At 36.8% G+C, this 13,879-nt stretch overlaps 2 protein-coding genes across 7 annotated transcripts in view; both read right to left on the bottom strand.

The window, feature by feature from the left end:
• Nucleotides 1-7,045, bottom strand: part of LOC135411193 (potassium channel subfamily K member 16-like) — a 31,627-nt gene extending 24,582 nt beyond the window's left edge. For all 4 annotated transcript variants that reach the window (XR_010429036.1, XR_010429037.1, XM_064648469.1 and 1 more), the window contains exon 1: nucleotides 745-7,045. Coding sequence is in view for 2 of the 4 variants with exons in the window: in XM_064648469.1 (XP_064504539.1) it covers nucleotides 745-957 (213 nt within the window). In the remaining 2 variants the exon portion in view is untranslated. The remainder of the gene's footprint in view (nucleotides 1-744) is intronic.
• Nucleotides 7,046-7,141: 96 nt separating this feature from the next.
• KIF6 (kinesin family member 6) overlaps nucleotides 7,142-13,879 on the bottom strand; it is a 152,158-nt gene continuing 145,420 nt past the window's right edge. For all 3 annotated transcript variants that reach the window (XM_064648467.1, XM_064648465.1, XM_064648466.1), the window contains 3 exons: nucleotides 13,635-13,724; nucleotides 11,581-11,687; nucleotides 7,142-8,527 (listed from right to left, as the gene is read on the bottom strand). In XM_064648467.1, coding sequence (XP_064504537.1) covers nucleotides 8,511-8,527; nucleotides 11,581-11,687; nucleotides 13,635-13,724 — 214 coding nt within the window. In that variant the 3' untranslated portion in view covers nucleotides 7,142-8,510. The remainder of the gene's footprint in view (nucleotides 8,528-11,580; nucleotides 11,688-13,634; nucleotides 13,725-13,879) is intronic.

Raw genomic sequence — 13,879 nt, 5'->3', positions numbered from 1 at the left:
TGCAGCATGTTTAGAGTTTTTATCAGGTTTAGTGACATAGTAGAAAGAGTTCAAATTATTTAGGCACTCAGCTCTGCATCTGGGTAGATTCTGAGCACAAAGAAAGTGGTAGTTTAAGTATTTCTGTCCAGTTCTTGCAATACTAGTATGAGAGATACCAAGAAAGGTATCTCCAGCCAGTTTTGAGGAATAGATTAAAATGTCATTAACTGACAACCTATATTGAATAAGAGCTCTTTATCTCTTCTTACAAGAGAGATAACATAGTGATGGTTGGCTTTATCTTTTCTTTAGAGGCCTGCGAGTGCAGGACCACCTTCAAAGACGGTAGACAATTCCTAGTACAAAAGGGCAGAAATGCACAGGTTTGGACTGGAGAACCTTGGAAGGGCAACCTGCTTATTTAGGTTTGATTCTTGATTTTGCCCCAAAGCATAATTCCCTGTAATAATTAATGAAAGAGCCAAGAACCATGAAGTTGAAATTACTGCAATGTAGCACAAAAATGCATCAGGCAGATTTACATATTTTAGGAGTTTGTGACTGGGAGAAGAAAGTAGTTCAATAGATCAAGATAAAGAGGTATATGAATGGGCTTGAGAAACCTCTGCCTTTAATTTAAACAGTTAGACCTTTAATATCATGGACACCTGATAAGTTTATAACATGCTTGGCCACAATACTATAATTTTTTCTAACGAAAATAATGCTTGAGCCAAAATAATGGGAACCTGTTCCTCTTACCTGTACAAACTTCTCCAGGGCTTGTCTGTCCAAGCATGTGTAGTTCTGCAGGAAGTTAAGCTTCTCCAGCTGGAACTGGTCCCGAAAGTGGGTCTCTGCCTGCTTCTCAAGCAGCTGGAACACCATAGCACCCAAGAGGAGGTAAAAGAGATACCCCAGTACCAGCAGCGGAGTCCAGCTGATCCGCCAGCTGTGTATGGCGAGGAGAGGCATGCTGCTGCTCTGCTGTTGCCAGTCCCTGCTCAGTACTTAACAGGTTACTGTCCCAAGATGTGTGCTACCCAGAACACCCAGAAATCACACACCCATGTTCCCAGCTACTGCCCTGGAGAGTTTTTTAATAGAACATACAGGTATCAGGGCTATACGAAATGAGACTAACAGAGAAATTTTATCCCTCCATATCTGTTCTCTATCCAGATCAAAAGGTGAGCACTTACGGCTTAATAAGAATGTGAATGATAGTGTTTTTCTCCTATTAAAACATCTTTTATCCAAAAATCTTAATCAAATGAATGAAGCCCTCTGAGGATGGTATTGGTTTCCAGGCTGGGAAGCTGAATCAAAACTCTGGTTATATGACTTACCCTGGGTCATATGAATATGGAGTCACAGATAGACTCCTAAAGTCTTGACAAGTAAAGCCTTACACTAAACACTAGACTTCTGAACAAGAAAACGCTATAAACTCTAATTACAGCAGACTCTCCAGAACAAAGAAGACTATGGAGCTGAATAAATGGAAAAGTCAATAGCTGCCGTCTGTACCATACAAACATCGCTGGCACCAGTAAAAGCAGCATGATGGAGCTTATAAACATCCTGAATTCAGCCTGGTCACACGACAGAACCTTTCTTTCTTTTCTAACCCTAATAAAATCAATCTCACTGCCTGGTGTGCTGCTCCTGAACTATTTGTCAGATGACTCCACCCTTTAGTCCATAGAGTTAGAGAATGCCTACTGCTTTCTCTCTCCATATTGCCTTTTTAATCCAAGTGCATAAGGGGGGAAGGAGGGCTTAAGGTTAATCATTGGCCAAAAAAGGTCAGAGGTTCACTCATGGGAGCCTTAATGATTATTATACACTGGAAATGAGCTGGGCTTGCATATTTTTCTCTAGGAAGAGCTTTATGGCAAGTGTCATCTATGCCACACTGCTTCCAAAAGAAAACACACACACACACACACACACAGAAAGAAGGCCAGGTGGCTAGGGATGGAATTCCGTTATTAAACTCCCTTCCTGTTAAAATGTTCTGGATACAGATATCCTTTGCTTAGCATTCAGATTGTTTTCACCTACCTTCGAAAAAGAGTTAGTGCTCACAGAAAAAGACCGAAAAAATTATTTCATTCATATCCTATTTGGGAAAATCCCTGTACTTGCCATTTGTACTGTGCTTGTAGCCTAGAGCCAGGCATCATCCAGAAGAGGATGACTGACTGGCAGCAGAAGGCTACTTAGCACTGTGAAAAGCGAAAACTATCGTGGACAACTCCAAGGAGACCGTCTTGGACTTTTGTCACCACTCTGTCAGTGTGACTGAGGGACAGAAAGGGTTCAGTAAAGAAGTGCAATGTGCAAGGACTCTGAGCCTTGGTGCTCTGGCATTTCTTTTCAGCTGAAAAAGTGAAACATTTGGGAGATAGAAGTTACATTGGCATTGAAATTACTGAGCATGGCATTGAAATTACTGAGCACTTCAACATTATGAAGCAATCTGATCTGAAGCAACTGAGATGCCCAACTGACAGAAGGCCTTCTCTTGGTCTGTGCTAAGGGTGACAATTACTTAGTATCTAACAAGAACATCTCTGTTGTGTCTGATTTCCATAACTAAAAGGTACAGCTTGTTGTTCCATACCTAATGCCACGGTAAGGGTTGACAAGCCTGGGATGTTGGACAACTGCTTGTTATACTAGCAGGGCTGTCTCTGGTGACAGATCCAGGTGTTGGTCATGTTGTTTATAGGACCTATGTCTACCAGGCCAAGAGAATGACAGTCTACTGGTTTTCTGGAATGGGTGCAAACCCATCTGCATAGCTGGGCTGAGACAAATTTTCTCAGCTGAAGTACGTTTCACAATTAAGGGTATGAAACTAATAAGATATAAATGAAAAAATAGAGCACTGAATCTCTTTTATGTCCCATTCTGTTCAGTTCAGTTCAACAAAGCATTCCAGCTGCCAAACTTGGCAGTCTAAATTATGCCTTAAGAAAATTGTCCACTCAGGCTTACTTTTGGGATCTTAATTTTCTGAGGGTGTTGCGAATTGGGTCACTAAAATTATAAAGGTGTTTTTACTTCTATACTGTAGTTATTCCTACTGGTTTGTTTTTTCCCTCCTTTAGTATAAGGTTGCAATATAGAAATCAAACAAAGCCAGACTGTGTGCAGCAGCCCAGAAGTTATGTCTTGCCACAGGAAAAAAAGAAACTCGAATATATACATTTGGAAGTAAACTGAAGACTTAAGATTTTTGTGTGAGTTTTGAATATGGAAGAGAGAGCTCAGCATGGCTTACCACATCAGAAATTAAATTTGGTTTTGAGGTAAAAAGGCATAATACAGAAAGTGCTGAAATAACAATACTAGCAGATCGCTTTTGATGACAGGATGACAAAGCACATTGTCTAACCTAACTTCTCTGTTCCTCTTCTAATGCTCTTCTGATTAAAAAATAAATAAAACCTGAGTTCACAAACAGAAATAAAAAGTCCTGAATGCAAGAACTTCTTAAGAGTAGCTGAACTTGGAAGTTGACTGTTCCTCAGAAGTCCTGCTTTTCCTGCCAATGTTGAACATAGGGGTGCATCTGGTCTCAAAGCTCAGGAATGATTTCTCACGACATATATTTTGAACCCAGGGCTGAACACAACCTCCTTGATCATTCCTTCGCTTATCATATTTTTCTTCCTCAATGTGACTGACCCAACAGGATCCAGCTTTTCTCACAAAAAATCTGAGCCATTCTGGAAAGGACATCCTGGTTTGCAATCAACATAATAGTAATTTTTTCATTTATTACTTCCATGTATTACTTGTAATATTTTCATGTATTACTTGGAGCAAATCAAAGGATTCAGGGTTCTCCAACTGCTTCACCTATTGTTGCTACAGTCCCTAACAGACTTAAACATGGATAGATACAAAATAAAGGATGGGCCAAAAATAACTGACATGGTTTGCTCACTTTCTGCACAGGCTTTCAAAAGCCAGAAAAAATAACATTGTGATCAGTAGGAGTATAATTTACATTGACATAAATAAGCTGTTCCTAAAATAAGTAATAAAATGGTTGAAAGGTACCTTGGCTGATCCTGTCATTCACAAATTTCTGATGAACAATGATTTTTCTGGACTAGTTTTTCTGGTAGAAATCTCTCTGTACTAAACTAGTTGACAAAGTAGATGTTAAGATCCAGGGATCCATTCTTCCACTTGCTATGCATTTCAGCTTGAACAGGTTGTACAAGGAAAGACTTAACTGTTTTTAATTTGCTTTGCTCCTTGAATGACGTTTAGACTCTGCACTTCAGAGAAGAATTAAGGAAATTATTTTAGCACCATGTTAAGTATAAATAACAGAACCATTGCATTTCTTCAGGCATGACACTGCCATCTGGCAATTTTCTACTTCTGATCTTGTTCTTACTCCAAATTTAAACCAATCATGATTGATGTGATTTATGTTCACATAGGTGAAAACATGAAGCATTTTCAGATAAAAAGTATAAAGAATTCTAAGGTTTCAACAGTATTTTTCTCAGACAGATTGCATGGGAAGAAGAAATAATTTCCTTGAATTCTGTTGTTATTGTATTGGAAGTAGATCTTGTTTTGTGTTCTTCATCTATATAAATACATTCACTGTTGGCCCACAACAGTGGGCACTGTTGGCAGCACTGCAGCTGCCCTAAAAAATGAACAGAGAATAATCTTCAATCAACCTCAGGTGCAGCCCCTGAGATTTCACTCAAGGAAAAGAGAAAGAAATCTTTACTTTTATTGTGGTGGTGTCAAATCAAGGCATGGATAGTAAGCACTTAAAAATATCCAGTTTACATTGCTTGTCTTAAAGGTGAGATTTCAAACCAAACATTGCAGGAAGTGAAACAGAAAAAAAATATTAGAAAAAGATAATTTAACATTGACTTAAGCAACAATAAAAATGATTCATCTGAAATAATCTAAAAACAGAAGTTTGATTGTTGTGGTTATTAAAAATGGACTTTGAAAAGACAAATAAATTCTATATGGAGCTACCAAATATGCTACATGTAACAGGACATTCCCAGATGTTCATCTTCTTGGCATTTGTATTCACCACCTGCATATTTGGTAGAGGCAATATTTACAAGATCTTAACATTTTATTATGTTGAAGTGTTCTCTGTTTATACTATTGACATAAAATACTTGCATCCTGTGATTGATTAAACCAGGTAAGTGTATATTACATTATATGCTTACACTGTTACACATGTGAACCTCATTATTCCATTTCAAAGCCTCTTTCTTAAAAAGTGTAGGAGTGGCAGAGGGAGATTGAATTATGCATGTCCATCTTCCAAGCAAGAGAAACTCAACTTAAGGTTATGTAATTTTCTTTTTGAAGCTCTCTGGAAAGCTGCAGTGGCCAGGAAGTGGTAAAATGCCCAAACCAAGAGCTTGTTAGCTTAAGGGTTTCACTAATGCCATTCCAGACTGTGTATAGAGCCCTGGCAGACTCAGCATAAATGAGAACAGAGCTTTTGAACTTTATTGTAAGTCTGGGTCACACCCTGACCCTTCCAGAAGCTACATTGCTGTAGGAGACCAGAGGATGTGTATCTGTTTCTGAAATAAACCATGTAGAAGATTGGAAATATGTTGAAATACAAGATGATCCACAATGTCTGGTATCAATTAATCCCAGAAATATCTATATGATATCTAGTACTCTACAGCTACTTCCTCCAGAAATCTCCACCAAAAAAAAAAAAAAAAAGATTTATTCCGATTGCAGATAATAAAAAAAAATGGTATTTACCATATGAACATTGAACCAAATGCAACTAGATATCACGGTGAATTGACAGGAATGAGAATCTCCATGCTTAGCAATACTGTTTTACATGGGGCTTAGGGAGGAGTCAATACCAGTATAAATGTGGGCCTCTGATTGTTTCTTCAATGTGGTAAATACTTGGGTTATTTCAAATTAATCTTGCAATTATATGAAGAGAGATTATTAGAACAAGAAACTTTGTTCACTTGTGGCCAATTAAACTTTTTGAAGCAATAAATGCTTTCATGAAGCCAAGTAGACTTAGGGAAGTGCCCCAGTAGCCTTCTCACACCTGTGAGAAAGACATTAAGAAGCTGGAACCACGCTTTTGACAGTGTGGCTTGTGAGAGGAAGAGAGATAATGGGCAAAAAAGAAAAGTTCAGGCTGGACATAAGAGAAAATGTTTTCATGATGAGGACAGTCAAACACTGAAATGGACTGCTTAGAAAGGTTATGCAGTCTCCATCCTTGGAGGTTTTCAAGACCACATTGAACAGAGCCCTCAGCATCTCGATTTGATCTCATAGCTGATGCTGTTTTGAGGAAGAGGTGAGATTAAAGACCTGCTGAGGTCCTTTCCAACCTGACATTTTCTATAAACCCAAGAGGCAACTTTTGAAAAGTGGAGGCAGTTTCTTTGAAAAGAGAATGCCTTATGTCTGAAGACTGTTGTTTACTGAATGAGCAATCTTTTCTTTCCATATGATAGTATGAAATTTTTCAAAGAAGTAAGAAAGCTTTGTATTTGTATATATGGTTTTATATATTTATATGGTTTTCTATTACTGACTGCACTTTTGTCCAAGTTCTTAAGTGTTTGGTATAATCTTACTCTGAGACTATTTTGCCAATCAGGGACTACTTTGTTGACAATGATTGAATTTCACACCAAATTTACAACAGTGTAAAAACAGGCTAGAGAATTTGGAAACAGAAGAGCAAGGAATTTTTTCTCTCTGTGAGTGAGATGTGAGGCAAACTGAGAACAGAACACCGAATCATCAAGTAATAGCAGCATCACATAGATACCAGAGTTGCACTGGTATCCTCTTAACCAGTTACTTAAAGCTATTGGAAATGCTTCAATGCCAAAAGGAAGGAGTTTTTGTACCAATGATTTTCTTTTGGCCATCTTCATATAAATTCACGACAATAGGAATTCTACTGGAAACCAAAAAAGACAGCTGCTTCACCCAGCAACAGTTTGGAACCTCTGGTTCTTCTCCAGGTAGCAGGGTCAGTGGCCCTGCTCTCATCAGAAGCTGCATAAACAATAACTCAGTGTGTATTTAATGCAGTGTTTATATACAACAGAGTGAGAAGAAGAACGACAAATAAAAATTCTGGAAGAGGGACATTTTAATATAATCTCCAACAAAGCAGCCATTTTTCCACCTCTGACCAAATCGTGGAACTCCCTCTTTCCAAAGCAAGAGTAGATCTGACTTTTATCTCACGTTGTACATACTAAATCCTGCATAAAGATTACCAATTTATGTGATAGCTGTGCTGACTTTTACAGAAAATTAAAAGGCAAAAAAGGTATAACTTTAGTTTTTTTAAATTGATTGCATATTAGTTGTTAATTAGATAAATGTATATCTTGTGTAGGTTTGAACATAGCAATTCACCACGTACCTCTGTATAATTAGGAATTTGACACAGAATTAAGTATCAATAACTCAAAGAAATATACATCCTTAAGAATATGTGACTTCTGTCAATATATTCTTTTATTTTTTATATAAACAACCCAAATCCTTCCAAATGCATGACTATAAGATTATCACTAGCATGAAAAATTATGTTTTCAGTCTGGTAGTAGGTATATCTCAGAGAAATAGAGTGTATTTTGCATTGCATTTTTTGATTTTGGTCTGATATGTAAAATAAGTTGTTACATACCTAGATATTATCCAATAAAGTAGTACTGAGCCAATAGTGAACTTACATTTTATATAAGATATAACTGCATTTAAACTTCCACATCTCATTTGTGTTTTAGAAGTATTTGCTCAGTTCTATTTTAAACCTCTTAAGTGTAATTGTTTCTTCGGAAACCTGTATATTCGAGGAGGGTATATATTTTGCACAACACTTAATCCATTCAAATAAAAAGAAAACAGTTGTGAAAATTACTTTCTAAAATACATTTTTTTATATTACAAGACAATCTCAGTATTCTAATAATCTGATATGAAAACTTCTATTCCTTGGAGAAAAAAAAAGCCTCAAATGAAATTCTATAGAATTTTATAACCCAGATAACTACTATTATTGAATAGATATCTCTTAATGGCAAATAGATGTAATTAATAAAGCCTTATGCAAATTGATGCAAACAAAACTATCAGTAGTAATAAGTTTCCCAGATTAAAGATGTAGAATAGCATTAACATATTAGATAATTTTAACATTTAGAAAACATACAATGAATTCTCATAAACAAACATATTTGGCGAACTCCTGATTAGTTGTTTCAGTTTTGCATAATCTTAATGCAAGATGAAGATAGTGAGTGCAAATACTCAAAAATCTATTGCCAGAGAAAAGGATTTTGCTGTCAAAGACGAATCATTTATATACCTTTAACAATTAAACCTGTACATCTACAGTACTTACTCGTACCTGTTTCTAAACAGAACAGGAAGGGAAAGAATAAAGGTCTTTCACTTTTTCTAAAAGGAAATGGTGGACTGTGACAAGAATTTCATTTGTTCTCCAAGCCTGAAAGATGAATAATACATTAGACTATATTTCAGGTTGCATTGTCAGTTTTAAAACAAATTTCAGAAACACAAAAGAGAAGAAAGAAGAAAAAAATCTTTTAATTTAAAACTTTAAGACACAAAATCATTAATGTACTCTTCTGTGTTTTCATTTCTCTACCTCAAGACTGAACAAGGCAACAAAAGCATGTTTGAAGAGTAGCCCTTTGTAAAAAGCTTTCCAATGTAGTTATTACAATGCTTTAACAATCCCAGCAAGGCCCTATGAATGTACCTGCTTTAATTCTGCTCTGTTTAGAAAGCAAACGGTAACGACCTACAATCCCTGAGGTAATCTTTACTGAGACCTCTCATTCCCACTCCTGCACTACTGTCACTAAGGATATTGAGCATTCCCATGCTTTCTGTTTATGGAACTTATTTTCCACTCTGTTGGCTTCTGCACACATCTATCCTTCCCTCCCCTCGCCCCCCAGCTAATGTAAAGTAAGGCCCTCAATTTGCTTCTAAAATACTGATATAGAAGTTTGAAAGGGTCAGGATCAATAAAGGAAAGAGCAGTAATGATGTTGACACTTTTTAGGCCTAGCAGTCTTTGGTTTGGCTGACCCTATGCTTCCTCATGTTGTTTCCTGCAGGGCACTATGTGTGTTAACAGTCATGCAGAGAGTGAATGCATTTGCATGCAAATGCAGAAATGACTATTGAACATCCCAGTAGAAAAGAGTTTGGGAAGGAGGCGACAGAGCACTGGACTGGGACTCAGCACACTTAGTTTCTATGTGAAAGTGTCTGACTCAGCTTAATGGGTTCGGGCAAATAATTTCTCTTTGGTTTATTTTGTATGTGTTTGAAACTTCTCGAGGAAAAGCTATGTGGGAGACTGGTAAAACATAATTTTTTTCTCGCGAAGTTATAAGTGAGAGTATATTCATTCTTCTTCCTTTCTACCTAACTGTACATCTGATAGTTTTTCTTTTTGAGGGCAGGAATGGGGACATCATAGTCCCAAAAGAAAACCCTCCAGTTCTGCTCTGCTTTGGATGCAAGTGTTGTTGGAAACTCTATATAGCCATTGATGCACAAATACTACAGTAGTTATGTGTCTCCTTTTAGTCTAGAAACAAATCAAATAAGAGGGAAATGATGTGCTCACAGGAAAAGGGAACACAAAACACATAACACTATCACAGATGCACGAATAGTGGTGTTGCTGAGCCCATTTTCTTCTCTGAATTAGAAAGGCTACCACTGCACCTCATAAATGTCCTCAGGTTTCACTGTGGTGCTGAATCACAAAGTACTTCTTTAGCAGTAGTAAACTGTAGATTTTACCCTCCTTCATCTTGCTAAATTAGAATTTACAAAAATTTTTTGCTCAATGGTTCCTGCTATTGGTTCCATCCCTCAAATCTGGAAGGCTTTCCTGTTCCACACAAGCAGTCAAGGAAGAAAAGCATTTTTTTATATGCCAGGTTGACTCCAAATCATTCTCAGAACTTGCTGCTGAGCTGTCTCTTTTCTATGACACATCAGGTCCCTACACAATTTCTTATACTGACAAGGCCTCTTTAATTTTTGTTCTGCTGCCTATGCTTAGCAATTGGTTGAATCATCCAGCCCTGCACTGCCAGGATGATCAAATGCTACTCCATTCCTTTTCATCTACTTAGGGCAGCTCATCTTGTCTAACTGAACTTCAGAACAATTTTTTGTCCTTTGTTCTGAAAGAATACCTTTTATGACTTGGGGTCTAAATAGTTGTCTATGTCGATAATGTCTAGTCCCTTCTGAAACTGATGGATGATGCTGGGTAATAGCCTGTGGCTGAAAACAATCAGGACGGAAAAAGCATTTGAGAGAGACATTTCTGACATGGTATGATTTAGGAGATAATCACAGATGTGCTCTTGTCACAGATTGAGTTAGATTTGGACCTTCTAAAGGCCTGAAATGTTTGTTGTAAGACACTTATCTCTAACCTTTTTCTGGTGAGCTGCCTATAAAATCAATTTAATTTCATTTGCAGAAGAAACCTGACAGCAGCTTTTCTAAATAAAGACAAAAGGGATCCCAAAGCCTAAGTGTGTTAAGTGTTTGCTTTGGATGAGTGTAGGGAGACTGTTTTTTCAGCCACTGTATGTTTACCTGACAGTTTTCTGATAAGCAGTGTGATACCAAAGCCCCACTTTGTGACAGTGCTAACACCATCTGCCAGGTGCTGATAGCTTGTTGAATAATGCTGTCATCAGTACTAAAGTGCTGATGGAAAGTTATTGCTTCAGTACCACTACAGCTTTCATCTTCTTTCTAATTGGTTGCTGCCACTAAAAACTATTACTCAGAAAAAAAAAAGAAAACCACAGGTCATTTTTCTTTATCATGATGAATTACTTTTAGGCTGCCTTGCAGTGCCGCCATTGTTTATTTATTGCTTTCTGCTTCCTGCCAATTTTACTGATCTACACTCTAGAGTGAACTTTATTACATACCTGTGATTGCTCTCAGTACCTGGTTTGATACAGTTTCATTAGACTTTGATATAGTGAAATATCTGTTAAGGAGATACTCTGATGGACAGAGTGGGCCAGTCTGCCTCCTGAGGTAGGGTACAGTGAAGTCATTTGAGTAATCTTTATTTGGAGACAGTTGTTGCAACTAAATTTGTATCAGATGAAAAACAGGCCAGACAGTTTAAAGACAAATTTGGAAGTATTTTAATCACCAAGAAACCTCATTCAAATGCATTTACTTAAGAGTAAAATAATATACTTTGCAGGCTGCACAGCCATGCATGCCCCAGAAAGTTCACTCATGGTGACTGAGTAAAACAGAGAGCATTCACAGTTTTTCACTGCAGCTCTGAGCTACTAAAACAAATATATGTGAAGAACCTCAAGTGTTTAGAATGGCTGAGAACATATTGTAATGTAACTGAAGCCAGAATAAGTTCTCACTTGCATCAGTATAATGTGGACTAAAGCTATTTTGCCTTTAAAATGCTGTACCAGAGATTTTGGTTTGGCTTCCTAATTTTTTGGCAGGATTTACCTTTCCTTTGCAGGATCCTCTGTCTTGCTTTCATGAAAGCTAGGATGTCAGCATCAGCCTGGCTGTCTCCAGTCAGAGGAATAGATGTACTTGAACTTTGTGGGGTCCTGAAATAAGAAGTATACTTGTGGACTCAAGTGAGTAAGGTTAATTTTTCTATCTCCTCTTTTTTCACCATGAAGGACTTTGTTCTTCCATACATTCTTGGAGAAGGCACATTTTATAGGAGAACTGAGTCACGACTTCTTACTGATCTTACATAGGTTCCTAAGATTAGCCAATATTAGTCAATATTAACCAATTAGTTAAGGTTAGCATGTGGTAAAACTACATGCTTATCAGCTATAAATCCTCTCACAAAGGGTTAAAAATATTTTACTGCTGAGTCAAAGACTCAGCAAGTGGAAAAGCCTAATGTAGCGAGTTTATGAAGGAAATGATGGATGTGACTATGCTGTGTGCTTTGTTTGCTTCAGGCTGCTATAAATTTGAACCGATCAATAGTATTTTTGCCTACTATGAAGGAATTAAATTTTCATCCATACACAGAAGTAAACAATCACATGACATTCATGACATTTCCTGACAGATGCAACTTCTTTCTGCTGCTGAGTCTCCAGTCCCAGCTGAACACTTGTATATATGCACTCAAATCATTGACTCTACGGTGGTATAAGATGATGTAATACAATTAAGCTGTTCTAATAAGCTAAGAAAGCTAAGAATTTGGGCCTGTGTCTTTAACCTTGGTTGAAGATTAAGCACTAATACAGTGCTTAATTTTCAAACAAATACACTGACAGAAATACAGTGATAAAAATTTCAAATACAGAAGGACAAGTGGAACTGAAGGGAGAAACCTTTTTTTTTGCATATCCTACATTTGTAATTATAGTTATTTCCTCTGTTCCTTACTGACTATTGCAGTAGGAGGAAACTGTGACTGACATAAACAGCAGTCTCATATCCTTATCTTTGTTCAACTAATGAAGTTCTCACTTGCTGAATCAGTGAACCAAAATGGAAAAATAAAGTAGAAATTACCCCCCCTATTTTTATGAAATTTACAAGGTGATTGCAGAACATCAGTAAAGAACTATTCTCTTATTAATTTTAATTTGATTAGCATCAGTATAAAAAGTAAAAAAACCCACAATATATTTGAGAAGGTATCGTCTAAATTCCATTTTAGCTTCTCTTTTTCTTCTGCTTTTCCTGAAACCAAATGCAATTTAAAACATTTAAACAGGTTTTGGGGGATGAAATTTTCCAATTTTTTCCTGTTCTGGATTGTTTTGGAAAATGAAAGAAAAAACCCCTTGTGTTTTGTTCTTACTAATGCAGTATGAAAAATAGTAACTTAACTGTATTTTCCTACGGGCCTTAATACCCAGAACTGTTGAGCACAATAAGAGTATAACTTCAGTAAGTATAGTGACTCAGCACAGTGTTTCAGTGCGAGAAAAGAATATGGAAATGAACACACCTGAAAAAAATAGAGGCTCAAAAAAACAATAGTTTGTTATCCTGCTAAGTTAATTTTCATGAAACAGTACCTCTTTTGAGAAAACATGACATGTAACCTTTTCCAAGCCTGACACACCTGAGCTACTGTTGTCATTTTATTTTAATAGAATAATTTGTAGGAGGACAAAATTTTAAGGACAAAATTACAAGTATGAAAAGAATCTCTGCCTAGTTCCTGCATTCTGCAATATGTAAATACTCTGATCTCTCTTCTTTTCAAATATTTTATTTACTCTGAAAGAGTCCCTTTCTCTGGGGAGAGATACTCATGAGGATTCATTAGCTTATAGGGAAAAAAGCCTCAGGCCAAACAAGAAACCACATCTTTAATGCTGATAATGCAGCTGATTGGTGTAAAGCTATGTGACAGCCTTGTTGTTGTTTTGGAAGTTGGAGGAAAATCTGCAAGTTCTATTACATTTTTATTTTTAGAGGAGACTGTTGTTAAATAGTCTGATGGAGAATTACGTAGGCATTGTACTTAGTACTTTCCTTTTTCGTCTGAATAGCCCAGGTACACTTCTTACCTTGTTTTTAAAGTTGGATTACTAACAGTGATGGAATTGTTTTTCCCAGCTGGATCTTCATTAGGGCTGACTCTTGTGATCTCTGAAAAACTGGAATGGGAAATGAAGAAATGAAGGAAAATGAAGGAAATTAAAGAAATAAAAAAAGAATTTAATCCTTGTGTAGCAAATATGAATACATACACTAAGTAACTACAAAGAAGAAGTTTTTCAAGATTTTTTTAGATCTATATAAAGCACTTGTT

Source organism: Pseudopipra pipra, chromosome 3, assembly GCF_036250125.1.
Source record: "Pseudopipra pipra isolate bDixPip1 chromosome 3, bDixPip1.hap1, whole genome shotgun sequence".
In the NCBI taxonomy this organism is placed as follows: Eukaryota; Metazoa; Chordata; class Aves; order Passeriformes; family Pipridae; genus Pseudopipra; species Pseudopipra pipra.
This window is presented reverse-complemented; position numbering and strand designations above follow the sequence as displayed.